Here is a 27,286-nt window from a genome sequence, read left to right on the forward strand (position 1 = left end):
AACACTGGGACGACGGAGGAGGCCGAGCTTCATACATGGATAATTTTATTAATTCTTTTTAAGACTTTTTAATTAAAAATTAATTGAAATATGATTTGATTAAATTGGGTGTTATTTGATTAGATGGGTCATGCTTAGCTTAGGTGATTTGATGTTCCATGCTTAACATTTACAATCAATGTTTTGAGAATCTACTTTGGCAAAATAAGAGTCCATATATGTTTTGAGCGATTATTGTTGAGAATAAATCATTGAGCCCTATGTTATGAAGATTGGCCGAATCATTAGTCCCAGTACCTCTCTACCATTGTTAATATTTTTGTATATATATTTTTATTAAATCTAAAAATTCCATTTCCTTCACAAGTCTGAAACGAATCCTATTTACTACAACCCCAGAAAATCATTAATCAAGCATGGCCCGGTATATACCGGTTTTCAGCTCATCCGCATCCAATCCAATGGACTACGGATTTTAAATGTAGCATCCGCATCCAATCCAACATCCAACGAATTAGCATCCAATGGATGCACTGATGGGCGGATTGAATACAGATAATCCAGTGAATTTGTTTTAGTTAAACTTTATAATAAAGAAATAAACCCAACATAAGTGACTTTTTATAGGACCTACATATCATGTATCTACGATACAAAACAAAGCTTGGCTAACTTAGGCTAGATAAAGAGCGGCTGAGATTTATCTAGAAGAAAGATAAATTTACGGTCGTGGTTTGTTCAACTTGAGTATTATAAATGTTCTATTAATTAATATTTCATTAATTGTTCATAATGGATGATATATTAAAAATGTTCTCTTAATTAATTTAAATAAATATATATTCTCATTAATATATAACTTTGATAAAAATAGTATCAATAGACATTAGTGATGGTAATGGAAGAAGTAGTGAGTGGGGGAAGCGGTAGCGGCTCTTAGAAAGTGGTGGTCAGGAGGGAACCAGGCCTAATGTATTATTTTTTGCCTAATTATCATAAAATGGGCTACTAAGTCCATTTTTCACCCTATCTAACTCTCCGAGGATTTTTGCACCCCATTCCTTAAAAACCTAGCTCCGCACTTGGTGATGGTGGGAAAAGTAGTGGTTGGTGTGGGTGAGCTGTAGGGGACAATATTAGTTTTGTGTCATTACAACACATGCAACATTGTATTATGAAAAATGGATTTAATTGTTTTTAACATGATTAATAAAGGTAGGTACCAAATATTTCAGGGATGATATCAAATCAAATAGAACAGAATGATCGTGATCGCTAGACCACCCAAAATGATACCCCTGCTATCTTTGGCAACGGATCGCATAAATCATGGTTTTTAATGTTAAATAAAATTGACTGCAATGCAAAAGAAAAAAGAATATAATGGAATATATTAATTGGAGACATACAAGTTTGTTCAACCTAAACTTCATAGATGGCATTTGCAATTGGAAAACTGGAAATGCGCCCAACCTACAAAGGATGGGAGGCGGCGATGGCATTCAATCTAAACTTCCTAAATACAGGTTGACTAAGTACTATTTATAGGGATTATAATTTTAATATGGGCTCGATCCAGGGTTAGTCAACCCTTTGCTCTACCACTGGGTGTTGTGGATAAAAAAAAGGTATCGGGTGGTTTTAAGGTGGTGACGGGTATTGGTGAGTAATAATCGACTATTTTAATTATGTGATGCCTAAAACGTGTAAAATTAAAAAATATAAAACGTGGTTGATCATTTTAATGTTATAATAATCTCGGTTAAAACATATGAAAACGAATTTTTACGTTATTTATAACTAAAAACAAACAGCAAAGACCAAAGCATATGCAATGCTTTAACTACTTTCTCTTTCTTCTTTCCGATTTTGCATGTCTTAAATTTGATCTTCTCTGATTTCTGATCTCTCGTTTACCCCTATTTTTTTTGTTCTTATGGCTTGCAGGTTTTAATTTTCTGCCCTGATCTTTGTTGCCTTGTATATGTACAAAGTTGTAATTGCAAAGGTTATCCTCCCAAAGGTTGTAGTCTTCAAAAGTTCAGCTTCTGAGTAGTCAATGGCAGAAAAACAAATTGCTTCTCACAGCCTCAATCCTCACATAAAGGTCTGTCTTCTGTTAATTTTTCTTGTTGGAAGAGAAGTGGTAATATATTTATGACAATTTCAACACGTCTCAAAAAAATTTCATGCAAACGGCCTACATTTCATGACTCTTATTATATAGGCATTATATAGGACCTACATTTCATGACAACTTCAACAAGCTCAGTTTCATCATCGCAATCATTCTCTCATTATTCATAACAAACTCAATTCAATTACCTGTCCTCAAACCAATGGATTCAATCATGGGAGACATGAAATATCTGGAGGAGCAATTGATGTCTACCAATCTGCAAAATACTGGTTCAGATGAAGTTAGGCAAACTTTTGTGTACTCAAGTGTCAACCTTGACAGAGGTATCTCAAATTGGGCTACCAGTATTGTAGGAAAACTGTTATCCTCTGATCGTATGCACCCTGATACTCTACAATTTCATCTCAAAAACATTTGGGTCAAAAAAGTCAAAAAAGTTCAATCCATCTCCTAACCATTTCATTGTCAGACTCACAAACTGGGATCAAGTTAACTGAGTTCTTGAGAATGCTCCATGGTCAGTTAATGGTTTCCTCTTCATGGTGAGGCGTTCTAAATCGTTTTTCCAGATTCAAAATATGGATTTCAGCATTCAAGAGTTCTGAGTTTATTTCAATGACCTACCTCCTGAACTTTTTGATAGAGAAACAATGTTCAAGTTTGCAAAAATCCTTGGAGAAGTGTAAGAGATTGACCCTGAAGATGGAAACCCGATCGACACAAATGCATTCACTGCCTACATCAAGATCAATGTGAAGACTCCTTTGATCAGAGGTTTATTGACATAGAATGTCCAGCATGTTTTGTCTTGGACCACGATGAAGATGATTGCGAGAACAAAGCAAAGTTTGTAATGGCTCTGGAAAATAAGGCGCTCTTCAAGTTTGGACAGACAAACTACTCTCTTGAGGATGTTGATAGATGCACTTATGTGTCTAATATAGCCCAATTGTATATATTGTTAGTACCCACTTTTGTACTTACTATGGTATTTTATTTAGTTGTAGGTATTTTTGGAAAAATAAGGTTTTGCGGCGAAAGTGACTGAAAATGTGGCATTTGGACCTCTGTAGACAGTGAACCGGAAGTATCCCGAAAGTATGCCGGAAGCGCCCCAGAAATGCACCGGAAACGTCCCAGAAATGTCCCGGAGGAACCCAGAAGAATTACTATTTCCCCCCCAAAAAAGGATGTTTCCACCCCAGTTGCTAAAGGGACACCCTTTCTTCACGATTAAAAAAAAAACAAAAAATGGCGGGAAAATCTTATGCCATGCACACTTCACTGGCAGTTTAGGGTTCGATCTTGTGTGGGCTTTGAGCGAGATTCAATCGCTGGAAATGATTGGGATAGACCTAATATATCCTAACAGGCTTGGTACAATGAATTGGATCGAAAAACTTGGGCTGAACAATCCGTTAGAGAAGATCAAAGCTAAACAGGGACTGAAGCATCCTGGAAAGAATATATGTGGAAGATACTCGAGTAAAGAGGGAAGATATTGTACCTAGAAGGATATATATCGAATCCTAGAAGATAGAAATACCAAATATCTTCTATTAACGCATAATCGGAGTTCACAGGGAAACAAATCTTGGTTATTCCCGTGATAATAAAGAAAAGATATGTGGGATTAAACCAAGAATATTTTGGTTGTTGTCGAGTATAAATAGGCTGTTGAGGTGATAGAAAAGGGGTGTCGAGAGTTTGGGGTCGATTGGGAGACCACAGGGAGGTTGCAGAGGCGAAGAGAAGAACTGCAGGAAAGAGTCCTGCTGCTGTTGAAGAAGAAGGAGAAGACGAAGAACAGACGTCCTAGCACCGTCGTTCTTCAACAGTGTCAACAGCAGCAGCTAAGTATCGTTGTTTTACAGCAGTACACTTCTATCGTTGATTTCTGGACGCCTTTTGTGGGTCGTAGATTCACTGTTTTATACTTTTTCACTCTTTTAATCAAATTTTGAGCATCAATTATGTATTTTGAGAACATGATTAATATGAGTAGCTAAATCCCAATACTGGGATGTTGGAGAAAGCCATATTTCACGCATATGATAATTATATTTAATTCTTTTTGACTACTTGCACTTTTTATTAATCGTTTTATGATTTTTCTTAATTGATTGTCATTTCATTTGATAGTTTATGCTTGGTCATAGTGCTTTTGATATGCCATGCTTTTGATGTACAGTTAATCTTCTAAAAATCTACCTTGGCAAGAATGAGAGTCCTTATTATTTGAGCTATAACTATTTGGAATAAATATATGAATCCTGTGAATGATTAATGGTGGAATCCTGAGTCCCAGTGTCTCTTGATCCTGTGACAAATTTTGTATATATTTTTGTTTTAAAAATCTTTTCAAGTCCGAGCAACGAATTCTTATTTACCGAAAAATTAATACTACAACAGATGTCATTGCTATGAATCCAAAATATGGAGACGGCTCTCCAATCAAGATTAACAAGAAAGTATCGAAGAAGAAAGTTGCAACAACAAACAAAGTAGTCTTCCAAAGACCTTCAGATGGCTACCATGTTTCGCCTTACACTGAAGAAGAAAGAAGCAATTCAAATGCTGGATAAGGATCGAGTATGAGGAGGAACAAAAGAGAGAGAAAATGTTGCCATAAACATCAACTTCGACAATGTTGTCAACATAGAAGAAAGCAGTGTGACTGGCTATAATGTTTACCAACCGGCTCAAGAAATACAAAACTATGACTACAACCATGGGGGTGACTGGGACCATCACTGCAATGCAACTATGTACATTGGAAATATAGGTCACGAAGATCAGGTATATTTCATACCATTCTCTAAATTTTTTTCGCAAGTCTATAAAGTCACATTAAATTCTAAATTAGCTGTTAAAATATTTTCATTACATAAGCACCTTGCTTCTCATAAACATTTAAAAATGAAAATTTTTGCTTGGAATTGTCAAGGCATTGGCCAAAAAGACACTAGAGATCACCTTAGACACTGCATCCAAAAAAATAATCCAGACATAGTTTTTTTGTCTGAGACTAAAACCAATAACTCAAAAACTATCTCTTACATTAGACATTTGGGATTTCTTAATTTTTGGGATCAATCTTCTGTGGGTCTATCTGGAGGCATTGCTCTCATATGAAAGGATGGCATGAATCTGAAATTGGTTGATGAACAAAGAAATCAGATAGAAGCTTTAGTTACTGCTGGTCCTCAGAATACACAATGGCTACTAACTTGTCTGTATGGAAGCCCAGGGTATGAAGAAAAGAATATTCTCTGGGAAAATATCTCAACCAGAAGCCAAAGCATGCAGATCCCGAGGATGCAGGAGACCTTAACATCACAATCTCAGACCAAGAAAAGATCTCAACAGCAGCTACTCCTCAATCGTCTCTCAACAAGTGCATCAGAGATTGGCTTCAACAAACTGATCTGCTTGATGTCAAATTCTCAGGGTATCCATACACCTGGAATAACCACAGACAAAGCAGTCAATTGGTCTTAGCAAAACTGGACAGGGCACTGGAAAATACTAAATGGCATGACACTTTCAACTCAGGAACCATCTACAGTCTCACTCCTTTCGGCTCACATCACACTCCAATTCTCCTTCATACAAACCCTTCTGAGAGAGATAACAAAAAGCCCTTCAGATTATATGAAAACTGGCTTCAGCAAGACTGATGTAAAGACCTGATTTCAAGGATTTGGAATCATCCTCAGAATGGCTCAGCAGCATATCAAATGGTCACAAAGCTCAAAGTCACCAAAAAAGAGATCAGAAAGTGGAATTTTAAAGTCTTTAGCAATGTAAACCAGCATATAAAAGAGGTGGAACAAAATATTCAAGAAGTTCAGCAGCAGCATCAACAAAATAATGTCAGAGAGATAGAAGAACTCCAAAAAGAGTTAAAATTCTGGTACAAAATGGACTCTAACATGAAGTACCAAAACTCAAGAGAAAACCTCATAAATAAAGAAAGCAAAAATACAAAATACTTCCACTCAAAAGCAAACTACAGAAGGAGAAGAAACCACATTGATTCTCTCAAAGATGAATTGGGTATATGGCATTCTGACAGGAGAAATGTAGAACAATTACTACACAAGCATTTCAATACCATTACTTCTACTTCAAATCCACAAAGAAATGAAGAAATTATGAGCCTCATCAACCCATGCATCACAGATGAAGACAATGTCAGATTAACTTCCATCCCAGATCAAGAAGAAATAAAAGATACAGTCTTTCAAATGAACTCTTGGGCTTCTTCAGGTCCAGATGGATTTCAAGCAGGTTTCTACCAACAATGCTGGAATACTGTAAGCAAAGATATCATTCTTGTAGTTCAAAACTTTTTTAGAACTGGATATCTTCTCAAAGAACTCAATTACACATTTCAAACCTTGATCCCAAAAATTGAATGTCCTCAAACCCCATCTGATTTCAAGCCAAGTAGTCTTTGCAACATAAATTACAAGATCATTTCAAAAATCCTAGAAAATATACTAAAACCTATCCTCCAAAAAATTATCTCCCCATTCCAAGTAGCCTATTTCCCAAACAGAAACATCTCAGACAATACAATCATTTCTCATGAGTTAGTTGACCATATGAAAAAAAGTAAAAATAGATATGGTGAAATAGGTATAAAGCTTGACATGTCGAAAGATTTCGACATAATTGAATGAAGTTTTTTACACGATATCTTGAAGCAGCTGGGATTTAATAAGAAATGGTGCCAGATGATTAATCAGTGTGTCTCTACAACATCAGTTTCTTTGCTTCTTAATGGTTCTTCATTTCAACCATTCATCCCTACAAGAGGTCTTCGACATGAAGACCCAATCTCTCCATATCTCTTCATCCTATGTATGGAAGGTTTATCAAGAATGCTGTGCAAAGCTGAAAGTATGAAAAGTATGGGTTTAAATGAGAAATATCTTGGTCTCCCACTCTTCATAGGAAGAAATAAAAAAGAAAGTTTTAAACCCATATAAGATAAAATCCAAGGAAGACTAAGCACCTGGAAAGGAAAAATCATTGATCAAGCTGGGAGGTAAACTCAAGTGCAATCTGTCCTGAGTACTATGTCAAACTACCAAATGGGATGCTTCAAAATTCCAAAGAATGTCATTGAGAATATTGATAAAACTCAGAGAAGATACTGGTGGAACAAAGAAAATAAAAGAGGTGCAAACCCAATTGCTTGGAATGCTGTTTGTAAACCAAAAAGACTAGGAGGTATGGGATTCAAAAATACAAGTAAATTCAATGAAGCTCTTCTAGCAAAGCTGGCTTGGAGGATGATCATTGAGCACAACAATCTGTGTTGGAGAATTCTTAGAACAAAATATTTCCACAACAAAGACCCTTTAAGTGAAAACATCACCTCTAAAGGAACTTGGATTTGGCAGAGAATCTACAAAGGACTACAAATAATGAAGAAATACTATATCAGAAGTGTTGGAGATGGGTCAAGCATAAAAGTTTGGAAACACAACTGGATTGGAAACAAGAAGCCTTCTCAGCTCTCTCAATACAATCAGCACCTAAACAGCAATGAAACGGTTGAGGATATGATTCATCAAGATAGTAAACAATGGAATATACAGAAAATCAATCAATTCTTTAATCAAGAAGAAAGAAATGCCATTCAAGAAATAAGAATTACTGGAGGAACAAAAGATGGAATTCATTGGAGCTTAAATAGAAATGGTATGTTCTCAGTTCAATCCACATACAAGGCTTTAACTCAAGAAATTAATGGAAACAATGTCAACAAGGAGGATCAGAGGTTTTGGCTGAAGATATGGCATCTAAAACTCCCATATAAACTAAACCTATTCTTATGGAGATGCCTAAAAGAAATTCTTCAAACAAGAGGTAGAATTGGAAGATACTCTCAGCTGGATGATTACAATTGTCCCTTCTGTGCTCAAACCATGGAAATAGATGCTCATCTTCTTATGCAATGTGACCTAGCTAAAGCTGTTTGGTTTTCCATCCTGCCAGAAGCCACACACTCTCAAAAAAATTTCAATTCCTTACAAGAATGGATCAAATCTTGGTCCCTAGAGCAGAGCATCATCTCCTTCAAGAATGAACAGAGTTTATTGCTAGCCACAGTCATAATGTGGCAAATCTGGAAACATAGATGCATAAAAGTCTTTGAAAAAAAAGACACTCATCCAAACAAAATTATTATGTGCATCAAGAATTTTTGTTTGAAGTATAATATCTTATCTCATGGCACTAACAATAACTGCAGGGTTGGAGTGTTGAAACCAAAGAAGAAATGGGAAAAAAACCCATGTTCAGTGGAAAAAACTGAACTTTGATGATGCTTTTGATAAAGAAACTAAAACTTGTGGAATTGGTCTAATTTTAAGAAATTGTGCAGGAAGATGCTTGGAGGCCATGGTGAAAGTGACAAAAGCAAGAGACTCAGAACAAGCTGAAGGTCTAGCAGTGTTAGAAGCTGTAGAATGGATCAAGACTAAAGCTTGGAGCAACATCATCATTGAAGGAGACTGCAAAACTATCATTGAGGCTGTGACTTCAAATTTTGGAAATGTTTTATGGTAGGATCATAACCTTCTTTCGGATATTAGTAGAATAGTTGAATCTCTTAGTAATGTTGAATGTACTTTTATTCCAAGGACTAGTAATGAAGTGGCAGATGGGCTAGCCAAATATGCCAAGAAATTTGCTTGTAATCAAGTGTGGTCAGAGCAACCACCTAGATGCATCCACTCTATTTTAGAGATTGATAACTCTGTGTAACTGTTTTTCCTTCGGTAATGAATTTATCTTTATGATCAAACAAAAAAAAAATGAAATTATTTATTATCGAGCCGTCCCATTATGGCACGGGTTATACTGTAGTATACGTATACAATATATAAGTGTCATGGACAACACCCTTAGCAAACACATTAAAAATTGCTAATTTATCTATAATATTTTCTAAAACTATATAAATGCCCTTAATTTAACGGATATGGATGCCCAATGGATTTTCAAGATTGCATCCGGACCCAATCCGTTATCCGTTGGATTTTAAAAATTCCATCCAAACGGTTCGTACATCCATCCGCAAAAATACAGTTGGCTTCGGTTAAATCGATCGTGGGCCAAATGCTCACCCCAATGTGGGGGGTATTATTTTTGCAGACTACAGACTAGAACGTGAAGAAACTGTAAATTCCAGCAGAACAGCTGAGAATATTAATTTTAGGAAAATAAGTGTTACACCACAAAAAAAACATACATTTAGCTGGAGAATAAACAAAATGAAGAACACTGAGACAAGAGGATAGATAGCGTTCGTATCCTTACATGACAGAGATAAGGAAGTGAACTAGCATAACAGAAGGAGAAGCAAAATATATGATCATCAATAATGATAAACATACAAGTTGTACTCAACAATAACTTGTCGAGCTATAATACTAAGAAGATGAGTCCGAGCTTCAACATAACCACGTGCGAATCGAAGGAGTCCAGTGCCACCAATAATAATCAGTTCTCTAACTTCTGGTACCAACATGTTCCTCCCCATTATACCTAAAGTACTGCCATTATATTTCCCAATTGTAAAAACAATATTGGCATTCACAAGTGCCACAGGTTCATCAACGCCAGCTAAAGTATAAGTTCCTTGAGCTCGTCCAAGACGTTTGGAACTTGGATCTGATCCTTCTGTTAGAGCGTCGTCGAACACCAAAATAGCACCAAACCCAGTTATGGAATCCTGTGTCGAATTTGCACCTGCTACTTGAATTGTTGTCGGATTCGAGACACCGGCATTATCGTGCCAATATACACGAAAATGACTAAATTTTTCCTTTCTTAAACCCAGTTGTACGGGATCCATCCCTAGGGAAGGAAATAATTTCCCGGCTACAGCTACTTTGCTTACGTAGAAGATGAGAAAGATAGCAAAAATTGCAACAGTAAGAGAACGTTTGGAATGAATATCTGCCATTCCCATGATAACTGAAAAATAAGCTATTAGCTATTACTGAAAATTTGAGGAAGTAGTTAAACTAGTGAGCATATTTCTATTTATAGACAGAAAATGTCACACAGAAAACGACCGAGCAATTGAGGAAGTCGTCTACATAGAAAAGACAGCCGCACACGACACACCATATGACATTCACAGTAAGCTTTTAAGTCTGATTAATTAATAATTAACTATATTAATCATCTTGCAATTAATCTAAATTCTAAAACAACTGGATTTAATTATGATCCGACCGCTAAAATAGATCAATGACTATTTTTCCTTAACTGGTTGTAGCTTGACTCAAGGACATATCATAATTTTACATTATTGGATAGAATGAAACTAATTGATTAATACCTATTGGCTAGCTAAGGATAGATTTAACATAAATGTTTCCTTACTTAACTGAACAAGTGGTGTTATAATCATAATTACACTCAATAAGTAACCATTTTCTATAAATTTAGCATGTAACTAGAAGTTGCATGCATTTTCTTTTCACGTTCTGTCACATGCAAACATTTTCGAAGTAACAATGAACTCCATTATTCGAAGAAGCCTACTACATCCCAGAGAAGAATTACATCTACAAAGACCACATGATGCGTCCGCACCAGTCGCCATGCATTTAGCCCGAAAGCGGAGGTCAACTCTGATCATAGAATGTGTTAACGGTCTTCATTACAATTTAAAGTAAGGTATAACAATCAGGTTTTTATAGTTAGATTAAGTTTAGTACTCCCTTCGTCACCCAAAAATTGAATCTTTTCTGTTTTGTTTATCCAACAAAGGATTTTGAATTTGAATTCTAGCCACTTTAGCTTTTCCATTCAACCATTTGTAAGTATTTTTATGATTTATTTTACATAATTTATTTTTATCAATTTGTAACTAACAAAGTAAGTTTGTGTTGTGTTTTTGTAGCATGAAGTCATGAAAGTGCGCTAGTTGGAGGAAAAAAGGAAAAGCATTCACATTTGATGAAAGCTATCACTTCATGGTATCCAAAATTCTGGAGTATGCCCCGGAGGTGGGTGAATCAGACTCGGATTCCTCCAACGAAGATTGATAGTTTTAGATTTGTGTAGATTTTATGGGTAGAACTCTCTATGTAAACCCTGACGAGACTATAACTCATCTACTAGGATCGCCTAGGGATTCAAAAGCTTGATGCACGTGCTAAGTGCAATCGTGATTCCTACGAAAGGAGTAAATTTGAAAGGAATGAAAGTATGAATGAATTATTTTTTCTTACGAAAATGAAACAATTGGTTTATATATGACGAATACCAAGCCGACTATAAAAATCAGATTTTATCTATGCATACGTTAACCGATTCCTCATGTTCTTCGTGAATTCGAAAACACCAAACCTGAATCGATTTACGAATCCATGAACGTAAACCTATTCTGCATGGTGGTTTCGGAAAAAAAAAAGTTCAAAATTTGCGGTCCTTCGATGCTTTGAAGTCGGTACTGAAAATCGGAAACCAACCAAACAAGTGAACTAAAGTACTCTAAATTTCAATATTGATTTCAAATAGGGGAGCAAAACGTCTGGAACCGCGGATTTCACCTGTATCTGTCCGTGAAATTGCGGGTGAAATCCAATCTGCAAGATCTAGGGGCCGGACACGGGTGAGATTCTCAAATCCATCCTTTTAACGATTTGGTTGCGGTCGGATTTTGTTATCCGCGGATTCATCGACACCATAGCAAATAGATCAAAAGATGGTAATCTTAACCACTGTTCACGTTTATTCTCAGAACGTTCGGTCATGTAATCAATGCCATATCTTTATATTAATTCATTGCTGATACCACCATCACATGATCAAGCTTTTGTGAGTGCAAAGTGACAAGTGGTGAAGTGAGCCACATGGGTTTTTGGAAATCTAAGCTTTTGTCATTTTTTTTTCTTTCTTTCCGTTTTTTAACTTGTTCTTTAGCCTTTCTATATGTTTTCGGTGATGAACGATAGTTATTTGATGCTTCCTGTAGTCAAATGGATATAATTACCAAGTAAGTAGTGATACATGGTTGTGCTAAGTAGATGTAGGGATGAGGGTTTGTTTCACCTCCTGACTTTCCCGAATTTGTTTGAGATAAATTATGAAGCGATGGAAAGCAGCGCACCCTGTGTACATAGTATAAATATTGTTCCCACCAACTTTGAATTAGGTTTTTTTTTTTTACTATAAAATACGCGGTTAATTCGCATCCGCCTCGTATCATCCGTTGATTCACGGATATCAAATTCACGGGTGATTGAACCGGACGCGGTTGGATTTTCCAAATCCGTAATTTTGACGGATTGAACACGGGTGACCCCTAATCCGCATCCGTCCGTCCGTTGCACACCCCTAATTTCAAAGACCTTAACATACTTCCCCTAATCCGCATCCGTCCGTCCGTTGCACACCCCTAATTTCAAAGACCTTAACATACTTCCCCATAGGGGTGAGCATTTGGCCCGTAATCCGCGGATTTAACCGCGACCAACCGTTCTTTTGCGGATGGATGCCCGGACCGTTCATTAATGGGTTGGATGCGGATGAAATTTTTGAAATCCAACAAATTACGGATCGGGCCCGGATGTAATCTTGAAAATCCGTTGGACATCCATATTTGTTAAATTAAAGGTATTTATATAGTTCTAGAAAATACTATGGATCATTTAGGAATTTTTAAGGTGTTTGCTTGGGGTGTTGTACATGGCATTTTTATATTTCTATACATATATATATATATGACATGTAAGTTTTATAAGGAGTCATTTGTGTTAGCTTTATTTTCTTTACTATAAATTTTAACTAAAACAAATCCATTGGATTATTTGAATCCAATCCGTCCATCCGTGTATCCATTGGATGCAAATCCGTAGGATCAGGATTGGATGCGGATGCCAAATTTGAAATCCGTAGAGCAATGGATTTGATGCGGATGAGGCGAAAACCGGTCTACACCGGCCCATGCTCACCCCTACTTCCCCGTGTTCTAATCGCCAGTTGGCTGCAAAATATGGTGCTTGAGCCCATTGGGCTTTTCCGTCAGGGAGTGAGGAATAAAACACACATACGGCAACAGGAGCCACCCAACTATTTCTTTCATGCACGTGTGATAGCTATTATCCACTCGTTCACTAAGAAATTAGAGCTCCTTCACTTGACTGACAGAGAGAAGAGATCGATGATAATGGAAGTTCCATGGAGTTGTATACTTATTATATGCACCGTTCTCATTCTGGGTTCTTCTTCTTCCTTAGCATCATCACCTATAGAGGCGTATCCCAGTAGCTACGGAGATAACTGCAACATAGTAGTTCCCCACCACCAAAGCGAGAAGTTTATGGGAAGAACGGAAGGATAATTGATATCACTCATGAAATGAGGTCTGATTTACCAATTTTTGGTTCACCAGAAGGCGTGGGTCAGCTGTTGCGGCTTGCAGTAAGTATGAAAAATGGTTCTTTGTATAATATCTCTGACTGAGTTGAAGTTGATAACCATACCGGTACTCATGTTGATGCACCTGGACACTTTTACGATCACTATTTTGATGCTGGTTTTGATGTTAATTCACTCGATCTTGATCTTCTCAATGGTATAAATACTTCTTCTTCTTTTTTCTATTTGAATATATAAGTTCTGTATTGTTGTCAAAAGAGAGCAAGGCGCCCACAAAGGCGCACGCTCTGGAACATAACTGGTAAGTAACTTCTGTTCTAGCTAACCTCATAATCAAATTTGGTATTTGCTGATTTGGTGTCTTTGCTACGTGTTTGTGGACATCCATTATTGATCGCCTACGTTCTAACAGCTGAAGCTATGGAGTCTTTAAACATTCCAAGAGGAGTGCGTCGCGTGATATTCAGAACATTAAACACTGATAGGTATCTTATGCTTATCAATTACTAATTTACTGTTACTCAGTTATTACAGGTTGTTTATGTACAAAAACCAGTTTGACACTAGTTTTGTTGATTTTACGCAGGATGGAGCACAGTGGCTGCAAGTGTTAAGAATATACATTAATTTGTGATTTTGCAAACAGTAAATCTAGAAAAATCTAGATTGCTCAAGGCAGTTCAGAGAAGATAATCTTCTAGACAGAGTAAGTCTAGAACGATCTAGGCTAGTCAGTAATAAGCTTAGACTGATCGGTCAAATGTCTAGAGAGTTCGTAAAGTACGAACTCGGTTGATAAGTAGAAAGAAAGTTCTAGTCTAAATACATACTGGACTATTCTAGAAAGAGTGTGGTCGGTCACTCATTGCCTATAAATAGGCAAGCTCCGGTTCATTTTTGAATCAATCAAAATCCATAGAAAACTCAAGTGAGTGAAGTAAGAGCGAGAGTGAGAGCTAAACCAAGTGAGCCAAAGTTTCCTTTGTAAACAGACGTGTAAGCCAAAGGTGCTACACCAAACCTCTTGTAACATTTCCAATTTCAATTAATCAAAGCCTCATTTTACTTAAACCAATCCTCTTTCAATTAAATCATTTCCATAAACCCATCACACTTTCGCATTGCGCCAACAAATTTGGTATCAGAGCAAACCTAACTTAGTAATCCTAAAACTCTACCCGTGGCAATTAACCAAAGTATTCAAGGTTTCAATTATGCCCAAAGTCTAATTCCAATTTTTGATGGTGAGAGTTATGATTATTGGAGTTTACAAATGAAAACATTATTCATTTCACAAGACTTATGGGATTTTGTAGAAGATGGTTATAAGGTACCCGAGTCGGCAGAAGCTCTATCGTCATGGACGGATGCAGAGAAAAAGGAGTACAAGGAAAACAAGAAGAAGGATGCTAAAGCACTACTATTTCAACAACAAGGGGCAAAACTATTTTTCCTCGAATTTCGGTGGCGAAAACTTCGAAGGAGGCCTGGAATATTCTCAAAGTAGCATTCCAAGGATCAGAAAAGGTAATCTCCATTAAACTACAAAACTTATGGCGAGATTTTGATAATCTACTTATGAAAGAAAATGAAACTATCCAGAATTTATTTTCAAGAGTTACTGGTATAGTAAATCAAATTATTAGTTATGGAGATACCATAGAAAATAAAAGAGTTGTAGAAAAGATTTTAAGGAGCTTACCGTTCAAATTCGATCACATCGTCGCTGCCATTGAAGAGTCCAAAAATTTATCGACTCTCTCGGTACACGAATTAATGGGTTCACTCGAGGCGCACGAGAAAAGCATAAATAGGTTCGCAGAGCAACCGTTGGAGCAGGCGTTTCAAACAAAAATAAATTTCAGTGAAAAGAAAAATACGGAAGCCAGAAAAGAAAGCTCCAGAGGGGGATCGTCATCAACATCACCTCACGAGAAAGGGTCGACATCAAATCAAGGGCCCAAAAATTTCTACCGCGGACGTTGCAGAGGAAAAGGAGGTTACAGAAACAACAATCAAAGGTACGGAAAAAATTACTCCTCAAATCTCCGTTGCAATGTTTGCAAAAAGTTTGGCCATGCAACCGAAAATTGTAAATATAAGTGCACCAAATGTGATAAATTAAATCACATGGAAAAAGATTGTTGGCTTAACGAAGCTAACTATTCCGAGACAAATGATTCTCAAAATCAAGTATTTTATTCCTGCCTCACCTCGCAACAAGAAGCACAAGGTATATGGTACGTCGATAGCGGATGCAACAGCCATATGACAGGAAACAAAGAATATTTCGTAAAATTGGAGGAACAAGAGATTCCACCGGTCAAGCTCGGAGATGGAAAGTTCCAGAATGTTGAAGGAAGAGGAGTTATATCCGTACGTACAAATTCAGGTAAAACTCGATACAAATCTGATGTTCTTTATGTTCCCGGCCTAGCTCAAAATTTATTAAGTTTTGGACAACTTATAAGAAAAGGGTACTCACTAAATTTTGAAGACGGAGAATGCACAATTTATGATAAAATTAATAAACAATTGATGGAAAAAGTAAAAATGTCAGGAAATTTTTTCTTTCCTTTATCTATGCCATCAATTGAAAATTGTGCAATGAGTACCAATCATATAGATGAATGCAAGCTATGGCATATGAGATACGGGCATCTCAACTACAGATCCTTGAAGGTTCTAAAATCAAAGAACATGGTAATTGGTCTTCCTAATATCAACGGTGGAGATAAAATATGTGAAGGTTGTATTCTTGGGAAGTTCCATAGACTTCCATTCACAAACATATCGTGGAGAGCAAGAAGGCCCCTCGAATTGGTGCACGCCGATATTTGTGGTCCGACAAGAACAACTTCACTCAACAACAAAAGATATTTTCTCATATTCGTGATGATTATACCAGGATGATGTGGGTGTATATGCTCGAGAAAAAGTCCGAGGCATTCCCTAAATTCCTAGAGTTCGAGGCGTTGGCAGAGAAGCAACGCGGTCACCAACTAAAGGTTTTCCGTACGGACCGTGGTGGAGAATGTACCTCAAATGAGTTTATCAAATAACGCAAATAAAACGGTATTAAGAAGGAGCTTACCATCCGATACACTCCACAACAAAACGGCGTCGCGGAAAGAAAAAATCGTACGATCGTGGACATGGCTCGCAACATGTTGAAAGCAAGAAAGCTACCCAACAGTTACTGGGCAGAAGCAGTCAACACCGCGGTCTACATCCTTAATCGTTCGCCAACAAAAGCAGTTCTCAACAAAACTCCATATGAAGCTTGGCATAAGAAAAATCCCGAGGTAACTTCTTTCAGAATTTTTGGTTGCGTAGCATACTCACATATTCCATCCCAACATAGATAAAAGTTCGATGAAAAAAAGGAGAAAAGCTAATATTCATCGGATATAGCGAAGAGTCTAAAGCATATAGACTACTAAAGCCAGATACTAAGGAACTGGTAATTTCAAGAGATGTTATTTTTGGTGAATTCAAATCATGGGATTGGAATGATGAAGCAGACAACTACGAGTTGCCACTACTCATCGAAGACGAGCCAGATCAGCCACGTCAAGAAGAAAGTACTCCACCAGCAAGCCCGTGATCTCCTAGTCCAACACAACAAAGTCCAAGTTCATCGAAGCAAGTGCCCCACTTGAAAAGTGCGTTCCCTAAGAGATATTTATGATACATCTAATTGTGCATTTATAGCACTAGAACCTCAAAAATATGAGGAAGCGGCAAAAGAAGAAAAATGGAGACATGCCATGGACGAAGAAATGCGAGTGATCGAGAAAAATAAGACATGGGAGCTTGTCAATCAGCCAATTGATAAAGAAATAATTGGTCTTAAATGGGTCTACAAGACAAAGTATAATGAAGACGGTTCAATTCAAAAGCATAAGGCAAGTCTATTTGCAAAAGGATATTCCCAGCAACCAGGAATTGACTACTACGAGACATTCGCCCCAGTCGCGCGCATGGAAACAATCTGAATGGTGTTAGCTTTGGCAGCTCAACTAAAAATGAAGGTCTACCAATTGGATGCAAAGTCGGCGTTCCTAAACGGAGAACTTGAAGAAGAGGTGTACGTCGAACGGCCTCAAGGATATGTCCGCAAAGGAAAAGAAAAAATGGTATATCGTCTCCGCAAAGCACTATATGGTCTCAAGCAAGCACCGCGTGCATGGAACAACAAAATCGACAAGTATTTCCGAGATAATGGATTTGAGAAAAGTCCAAGTGAGCCATCACTCTACATCAAAAAAAAAAGGTACGGATTTTCTAATCGTTTGTCTCTACGTCGATGATTTAATTTATGCCAGTACAAAACAAGAGATGGCAGAAAAATTTAAGAAGGAGATGATGAAAGAAATGAGATTACATACTTAGGACTTATGCGATATTTTCTTGGGATTCAAGTAAAACAATCTCCAGAAGAAATATTTATTTCCCAAGAAAAATATGCAGAAGACTTACTGAAAAGGTTCAACATGATGGATTGCAAACCAATTGCAACTCCAATGGGTACCAATGAGAAATTGGTAAAAAATGATGGAGCGACAAAAGTTGATCCAACCTTATTCATAAGTCTAGTCGGCTCACTGATCTACTTGACAAATACAACGCCATACATCGTCAATGCTACCAGTATTGTTTCTCGATTTATGAGCGAGCCAAGCAAATTACACTATGCAGCCGCAAAAAGAATTCTTCGATATATCAAGGGAAGATTTTGGCATCAAATATACAAGAGAAAAATATAATGATTTAATTGGATTCACAGATAGCGATTGGGCAGGTTCTATTGAAGACCGAAAGAGCACTTCATACTATGTTTTTTGTATGGGAACAAAAGTTATCTCTTGGAGTTTTAAAAAACAAAGTATTGTGGCACTATCGTCAGCCGAAGCAGAGTACATGGCATCAACAAGTACATCATGTGAAGCAGTATGGTTAATAAGAATAATGACCGACCTACAACAAAAGCAAAAAGAACCAACAACTATCTACTATGACAATATGTCTACAGTTGCAATGACAAAAAATCCAGTGTTCCACGGACGGACGAAGCATATAGAGCTACGACATCACTTCATCAGAGAGTTGGTAGAGAACCAGGAAATCGAGCTCCAATTTTGTCCGACGCAAGAACAAAATGCGGACATTTTCACAAAAGCAGTCACGGTGGACAAGTTAAATCATTTTAGAGACAAGCTCAACATCAAAAATTAAGAGGGGGTGTTAAAAATATACATTAATTTGTGATTTTGCAAACAGTAAATCTAGAAAAATCTAGATTGCTCAAGGCAGTTCAGAGAAGATAATCTTCTAGACAAAGTAAGTCTAGAATGATCTAGGCTAGTCAGTAATAAGCCTAGACTGATCGGTCAAATGCCTAGAGAGTTCTTAAAGTACGAACTCAGTTGATAAGTAGAAAGAAAGTTCTAGTCTAAATACATACTAGACTATTCTAGAAAGAGTGTGGTCGGTCACTCACTTCCTGTAAATAGGCAAGCTCCGATTCATTTTTGAATCAATCAAAATCCATAGAAAACACAAGTGAGTGAAGTAAGAGTGAGAGTGAGAGCTAAACCAAGTGAGCCAAAGTTTCCTTTGTAAACAGACGTGTAAGCCAAAGGTGCTACACCAAACCTCTTGTAACATTTCCAATTTCAATTAATTAAAGCCTCACTTTACTTAAACCAATCCTCTTTCAATTAAATCATTTTCATAAATCCATCACACTTCCGCATTGTTCCAACTGCAAGATCACACAGACATAAAGATGGTTTAAGATATCTCCTTTTGCTACTGATGGATGAAATGGTGCATGCGTTCATGAATTCAAATTATGACTTTATTTTTTTGTGCTGTGACACTTGATGTAGGAGTTGATTACTTATCCGTTGCTTCGTGGGACGACAATGTTTCTGCTCATCTCGTCTTTCTTGAAAGCAGGGTAAACATTCTTTTTTATCTGGTTTGTTTCTCATCTGACACACCATTATATTTTGCTCCCTAGTAAAAACGTGTGATTTTGTAAATGCAAGTTAACGCTGCCAGGACATCATTATTGTGGAAGCCCTGAAACTGGACGGTATCGACGCTACATGTGCTATATTCTTCTGTGCATTGCTTACCTCTGAGATTGGTTGGTGCGGAGGGATTTCCAATAAGATGCATTATGATAATGTAGTTGCGGAAAATCCCACCACTACACCCGTTGTAATGATAATAACACAAAATTTAAGTCATGTGAACCCAAACATTAATGATATTATCAACCACTTTAAAGCTAATATGATCTTCTCAAACACTTTATATTGATTGTGTGATGTTCACGGTAATTACAAGACGAGTTTGTATACCACAATGGAGAAATATGAAATGAAAGCTAAGTTCTAATGGTTTCCTTCTTTTCTCTCTTCTCTCTTGATAATTTCCTTAGCCCTTCTATCTTTGTTGATCTCTCTCTCTATCATTTTTGAGCCCTTATATTGAAAAATGTAAAAACAAAAGACAACTATGATTCACATGCAAGGTCTCAGATGACTGATTATATTTCAGTTTGTCTTATTCGTCAGAATTTTGAGAACTCTATTTGTCGCGCTGCTACTTGATACTTCGTGCTTCTTCTGTTGGGATGATCATGCGTTGTCTTTATCGTGCAGCTGCTTTTCGCACCTCTCCTCAATTATCGCGTAGTCACTCTTCGTCTTAGTTTTTGATAATTGTTATCTCTTCGTGCTTAAGGTTGTTTTGATTAGAACGAAGTTGTAGATTTGTCTTGTGCGATATTTCGCCCCTAGATAAAATGATAATAAGTTCCTACTTTCAGACTGATATGCTAATGTTGTTCATCCTTTATCCGGTTACTGGCTTGAATGTCGACTAGCAAAGCAAATCATGCATCCAGTTAAAATGCTAGTAGTTTCTTGGGATCCGGTGGGTATAGTGGAATAGGTAAGAATAGGTAAGAATTTGCGATTAACAGTGTGTTGAATAATGCCCAACCAGTAACAAATAAAAAACCTAAAAATTGAAATTCTCATCCATTTGTTAATCCTAATATAGTGATGTTTTAGTCATGAGATGTTGTCAATTTATTGTCTGGTCAGCATTATTTTAATTATTGTTTGATTAATCCTCGTAATAGATTGTATTTTGAAGCTTTGAATAGCAAGGCGCCATCATTAAAATCTTCTAAGCCTAAACAAAAATATGTTAACTTGGGAAGAACCGATGATATAAGCATTGATCTTATTGTTAATGGTGTTAATGCCCAAATCATCTTTTTTTCCACCCTTAATAACAAAAATCAATATCTATTCTGCCAGGATATGATATCCAAAGAAAGATTTGATAGAAATTTTGTGTGTTGTAACAGCTGGCAGCCTTTAATGCGTATTAATAAGAAAAGATCTTTGTTTTAAATTCTAAAATCTAAAAGCAATAATAAGATTTCACTTTACAGTTTATAAATTAAAGTTCAGAATTGTGCATAGGTGTCTCCATCAAAATTCCTCTCAGCTCAAAATGGGAGGCACTTTTTTAATTTTTCTTCTATCAATTACTAATGTTTCAATACTATTAAACTCAGTCATCCCTGTATATCTAAAGAAAGGGTTTACCATAAAGATGATTCATAGAGACTCCAAAGAATCACCTTTATATCCAGGTGACCATTTAACAAGATAAGAAAGGCTTCAGAGTCTCGTAGAACAATCCAAAGCTCAAGAACGTTACATCGAGTCACAAATACTATAAGCACGTTATATCGAGTCACAAATACTACTCCATGACAACACGCTCCATCAATCCCGATGTTGTACGTTTGCCTGTAGTTTACGAACCGAGTAAGTTTTACGTTGCAATGGTTGGTTTAGGGACATTTTCGGGTAGCCAAAAAATATTCAAGAATTAGTATTTGATAACTGATTCAGGTAGTGATCTGACATGGCTTCAATGTGAAGGTGCCACTAAAGCTTTCTATCAAGATATGCCTCTTTACCCTTGGAATTCGCCAACTACATAATGTCCCGTTCCTTGTAACACTCATCCTCTTTGCAGAGGAAATAAGTGCAATCATGATGGCCAATGCACCTATAAAGCACGCTACGGGAGTGGATCTGTTGCATCTGGTATTATGGATAAAGAAATATTTACTTTAAGCTCCAGTACTGGTGCCCTTGAAACTATCGATTTACGCATGGGTTGTGGTTTTCGCCAAGAGAATTTTGAACTCTTAGTTGGTAAAAATCATTTACATGGAAAACCAGATCCTATTGCAGGAATACTCGGCTTAGGACTAGGGCAATGGTCTTTTCTAAATCAATTAGGTGCTGCTGGAGAAGGAAAATTTTCCTACTGTTTCGAGACGTTTAACGATAACATTGAGGGGTCAGATACATATTTAAGGTTTGGTACAGATGCAACAATTGGAGGCGCATCAGAAGAAGTAAGTACAACTCATATTGTTGTGCCTAAGTTTCATACGTATCATTATTACTTAAATCTAGAAGATATTAGCGTAGTTAACAAAAAAATAGGCTTTCGTAAAGGTACTTTTAAGCTTAACTCCCAAGGAGAATGAGGTACCGTCATATATTCTGGTGCTCCAGTATCCGCGATGTATAGAAATCATTTTAATAGAGTTGCAGATTTAGTGAAGGCACATTTTAGAAAGCTTGGAGTTGAATATATTGGGACCCAAGGAGGTTTTGATGTTTGTTTCCGTCTACGTGGGAGATTTGATATTACTAACTATCCTTCTGTAACACTACATTTCCAACAAGCCGATTTTGTCATTCCAGATTATAAAGCTAATTTTGTGATGATATCCATTGAAACTGTTTGCTTAGGCCTTTTCTAGATGGATGAAAAAAGGCCGGCCTTTATTTTAGGAGCAAAGCAATAAGCTAATAAACGAATTTTGTATAATGTTATGGATCAGTCACTCTCATTCTCTACAGAGTTATGCGAATTAGATTCATGAATTAGTCAATAATGAGTTTACTTCAACTGCAATTTAATAAATTATTAATCTAAAGCCTTGTATTTTTTATTAAATTATTATCCTTTCAATCCTTCTGGTGGAATGTAAGCATATGTAGCGGAAGTTTAATAAAGTACCATAAGTTTAGAACTTTGTTGTGACACTGACCGACTGGAAAATCTACCGTTCCATATACAATTCCTAGACTACTCATTGTGCCAGACTAAAAAAACCGGGTTGTAAAATGTCGATGCATACTGATTTGAAATAACAAGAATAGTATAACTTCTATAAAATAATAGGCTTGGGACCAAAAAAAATTATTATTTTAAAAAAATATTATATTATCGATAATATAATAAATTATTATTTTATAATTAAATAGTATATAATTATTTTAGAAAGTAATTCATGTTTTGGAGGTTGAATAATACTTATAGATTAAGCAAATTATTGACTAATTTCATAAAAGTATTATATTATTTACTAATTCCAATGCAAATACAAGCACTCCAAGTATTAATTCTAGTTGCAGTATAACAACGTGGTCCCGAGTACTTTGATTGCGTTATGAATTATCGGGGATGACATACAACTTGATTTGAATTTTCAAGAAAAACAAACCAACATTAATTCATATTTTGGGAAAGTTTAATATGTATGAAACTAATTTTTTTATTTTTCTAGTAGCATTATTATTTTATATATTATTTGTGATCTAATAATCATAAAGGGGAACTTTTTAAATGTATTATTTTGTGATTTTATCGAATTTATTATTTTAACACTAAGGGCCAGAATCAGGATCAGGAAATTTTATTATTTTAACGAGAATATTATATTATCGAGTATTACTTTAAAGAAGTTATATTGTACATCACATTTTTTCGATATCAATCTGTGCAGACACACGCCTTGTATAGCCTTATGAAAACAATATTGGCCATAAAATTACATCGATAAGGTGTTCTTGGATATAATCTATACAAGTATACAACATTTCGAGGGATAGATTATGAAATAAAATTTACAAAAGAAAAGAAAAGATTATGGAATAAAACTTACGAAAAATAAGAAAAAATTATGGGATAAAAAAAAAGTAAACTTTACGGAATTGAGAATCTTTATCTCTATGAGTTTACTGGATTTTCTCAATGAATTTTTCTCTTTGTTGATTTTCGTGGAAGGACAATACTCTCACATTGCTAATATCCCCTTAATTAACTTAAATATAATATGGAAGAGTCGCTTCACTTATTGTCGGATTTCCGCAAACTTTAACATATATGGTATTAGAAGTAGGCTCGTACGTGGGGTATAGGCCTGATTTTGGCCACCGTGATCGAATTTGTCACTTTTGCACCCATGACCCGACTTTGGTCATTTTGTACCTAGGTGGGTAGGTCCACGTGTTAGGCCGAGTTACTGGCTTACACGTGAGGGGTGTGTGTAAGGACAATAGTCCCACATTGATAATATCCCCTTAGTTAATTTAAATATAATATTATTCATTGCCAATTAAATTTGAGTTGGATTCCCATAGACTTTAACAATTTCAGATATCTTTCAAGGACTGTTTGTTTTTCTTTCCTCCCGGTGGTGTATTTGGCTTCAACAACTCTGCGATATCCGTAACTAAAATGTGTCGTGATGAGGAAATGTCGGACAACCTTGGTAGAATCTAGTCATTCATTCTTAGAGGTGCACAGGCTAGTGAAACCCAAGCCAGAGGAGGTTAAAGAAAATTTAGCAGTCCAGAAATAAATACAAAAGAGGGAGGAGGTTAACAAGGAAACGCGGAATCAAGAAATTGAGAGATGTCAAACCTTAACATTACATAGATGTAATTCAAACATAAAACACGGTTACTAATCAAACTAAGAGTACCGGAAGAATCCTTTTCTTTCCGGTAGGCCAACCCCTCTAAAGTGTGGCATAAAAGCATCTCTCCAAATAATATTTCTCAGCTCTTGTGGAAAATCATCTGGTTCCATCTCATCATCATCAGGAACAACCTTTGTTCCTTCTTCTCCACTTTATTTCTCTTATTTTATTTTTTCCCTTTTTTTCCAGATAATTCTTAGTTGCATTCGTAGCCCGCGAACGTGACAATTCTACTAGGTTTTTGCATCTAAGTTCCAGGACTAGAGCCAATACCAACCCTCATATCCAGAAAAATAAAACCCACACATCTCGCATATTTTGAAAGGATCCCTCGTTTCTCAGCATGCATTATGAGAGCATTGACGTCCATCTCTAAAGAGAGCTGGAATCATAACCGAATTACACCCGACATGAAAATCAGAACGTTTATATTTCTCAGCAAGTTCGATGCCAGCCTTTATTCCGCTGAATACTTGATAATAAAAAGATTTCCCATCTCTTAAGCACGTAAATCTTAATATAGACAACATTTACCTATTGGAATTGGAAAAAAGCATATTGTATTAGAGAGTATGTGCATAATTTTACAATAGAAGTAACAATAATATGAATCAACTATAAGTAGTGATGGTATATGTTGGACTTTATACCAATCTTTTCTCACTTCTCTTACAATGCTTTCTGTGATCGTTGGCATATCTGAATCAATCCTCAATTTCTTTAGTGTAGTGATGAACCTCACCTTAGGGAAGCATATTCAATTTCTCTAAGCCAGTTAAGTCAACTCCTTAAGACATGGCATCCCACCATGATCAATTTTCCACTTCTTTAGTTGTTCAATCGAATATATGCGTAGAAATTGGAGCTAAGGGAATCCTTTTGTAGAGCACACCATTTCACTGGTGGAAAATAGAAGTTCCGCGACCGTCAGGACAGGTCATATATAAGAGTTAAATGATCCGTTCTAATGGTCTCTGAATGGGTCGTTGATAAAGCGTTTTTTAATTGCGCGATCCTAGACCGTGGGTCTCTGAACAGAAACCGGTCCAAGACTGTAAGTTTATGCTTTTGTTGTTCTTTTCTTTTTCTTCCCTAGGGGTGATAAAGAGCATATACTTTTGGTGGATTAGTATGACTGTTGGTTCGAGGAGCCCAATTGCGATAAAGAGACTTCTATAACGTAACTAAAGGAAATGTAACGTTCAAATAATTCTTATATGTTAAAATTACCAGGATTGGGAGGATAGGATGCGTAATAATGGGTTGCTTGTTATGTTAGTTTGCAGCTATAACCATAATAGTAAATGCCTATTAACACAGCCAATTTAGTTTACTGCATCTCAGCCGTTGAAAATATTATTTAAATTTTGTTATTAAACCATGGTCTTTCCTTCCAAATCAGGATATGTCTGTGTAGTTAAACTTCTAATACCCACACTGATTTTTCTTACAGGTAGTTGCAAGTTCTGACTTCCGAGTAGGGGAGCTCAATTCATCTTTTGCTGACTTTTGCTGATTTTTACTGCTGCTTTGTGTCCATTAGCTTAGTCAGCATGATTGTAAGTAAGAAAGCAGTATCGTTTACCTATTTTTAGAAATGCTAAGTTAGAAACTGTAATGTGAGAATCCATTTTTTGTTTAGATGATTTGGTTGTTTCTTAGCCTAAGCGCAAACTGAATTCAGAATTCCCATGCAGTGAAGTGCGGGCTAATGTATTTGCAGAAGGTCAATTACATAAACCCGCCATGCATCTCTTGGACTTGCCTAATATTTATCCCACTGTATGCTCGCACGAATTCAGTACTCTAAGATTTATTTGGTTTATGAACAGGTTGGGAGGCATCGTTACTTCTCGCTTGCTTAAACATAAGTCATAACAAAATTTGAAGCTTTACTGCACCTGAGCCTTTGAACAGAAGTCATGACAGAGTTTGATGCTTTACTGCCCCGAGCCTTTGGGACTGTTAATGCCTCTAAGAACTCAAGATTTTAATCTTTTTTTGTGTAATTTTAACCTAATGAATAAATGAATGTTAAATTGAATGATTATTTGTGTGTAAGTATAAATTGGTTCTGATTTTGATTTGATTTGTATTTGGTTCTCATTCGAATTTGATTTTATTCTTGTTTGAATTCTAATTTAAGTTTTCATTTGGGTTTAATTTAGATTAGTCAGATTTAGTCAGGCCAGATAGATCCAGTCAGCCAATCTGAATCTATATTTTTTTATATTAAAATTTATATCTAAGACCGACCGGTATCAGTCAATAAACACCTGCACACAATCAATTTGAATCTCTTGTGATCAATCACACACGGAACGAAGTCTGTTAACAATGGATTATCACAAGACGTCTTTAGATCTACAAACAGTCTAAAGATTCTCGTCGAAACTTTGATCTAGTTTGAGTGAATCTTATATCAGAAGAGAAGATTCTCAAGCATAAACAAACTAGGTGCAATCAAAGTTCAACAACCGTTAGTCAATCAAATCAACCGAAAACTAATAATAAATTGTAATTATGTAGTTTCCCACCAACGGTACTAATAGAGCTTCTCAATCCCAAAGAAGTCTTTAAACCGAGCGGCCGTAAAAGATTTCGCCTAAGTAGGTTACTTTCCTCTCTGAATAGGTGGCTCCACTAGTAACAACACAACTAGGTAGTTTTGCTAGCTCTAAGGATTAGTTCGCTCCACACTTCCAAACAAGTTTAGAATTGATTCATCTGACTTCCAAGCACTACGTGATTGATTATCCAATCAAATCACCAAACCTGGGTTTCACGGTTCTACCAAAAACAAGTTTCGGTTCTACCTCCATGTGGGTACTGGAATTAGTCAC

The 27,286-nt window shown here is 36.4% G+C and overlaps 1 protein-coding gene and 1 pseudogene across 1 annotated transcript; one reads left to right on the forward strand and one right to left on the reverse strand.

Moving 5' to 3' along the window:
• Positions 1 to 9,378: 9,378 nt before the first annotated feature.
• Positions 9,379 to 10,165, reverse strand: LOC113332378 (dirigent protein 2-like). The gene has a single exon (XM_026578925.1). The coding sequence runs from the start codon at positions 10,131 to 10,133 to the stop codon at positions 9,537 to 9,539; it is 597 nt and encodes a 198-aa protein (XP_026434710.1). The 5' UTR covers positions 10,134 to 10,165; the 3' UTR covers positions 9,379 to 9,536.
• Positions 10,166 to 13,172: 3,007 nt separating this feature from the next.
• On the forward strand, positions 13,173 to 25,959 carry LOC113332463 (annotated as a pseudogene).
• Positions 25,960 to 27,286: the final 1,327 nt, after the last annotated feature.

Source organism: Papaver somniferum, unplaced genomic scaffold (genome assembly GCF_003573695.1).
Source record: "Papaver somniferum cultivar HN1 unplaced genomic scaffold, ASM357369v1 unplaced-scaffold_131, whole genome shotgun sequence".
In the NCBI taxonomy this organism is placed as follows: domain Eukaryota; kingdom Viridiplantae; phylum Streptophyta; class Magnoliopsida; order Ranunculales; family Papaveraceae; genus Papaver; species Papaver somniferum.

What these genes read in the sequence shown, in the direction of transcription:
- LOC113332378 (XM_026578925.1), bottom strand. Translation starts at nt 10,133, where the DNA reads ATGGGAATGGCAGATATTCATTCCAAACGTTCTCTTACTGTTGCAATT.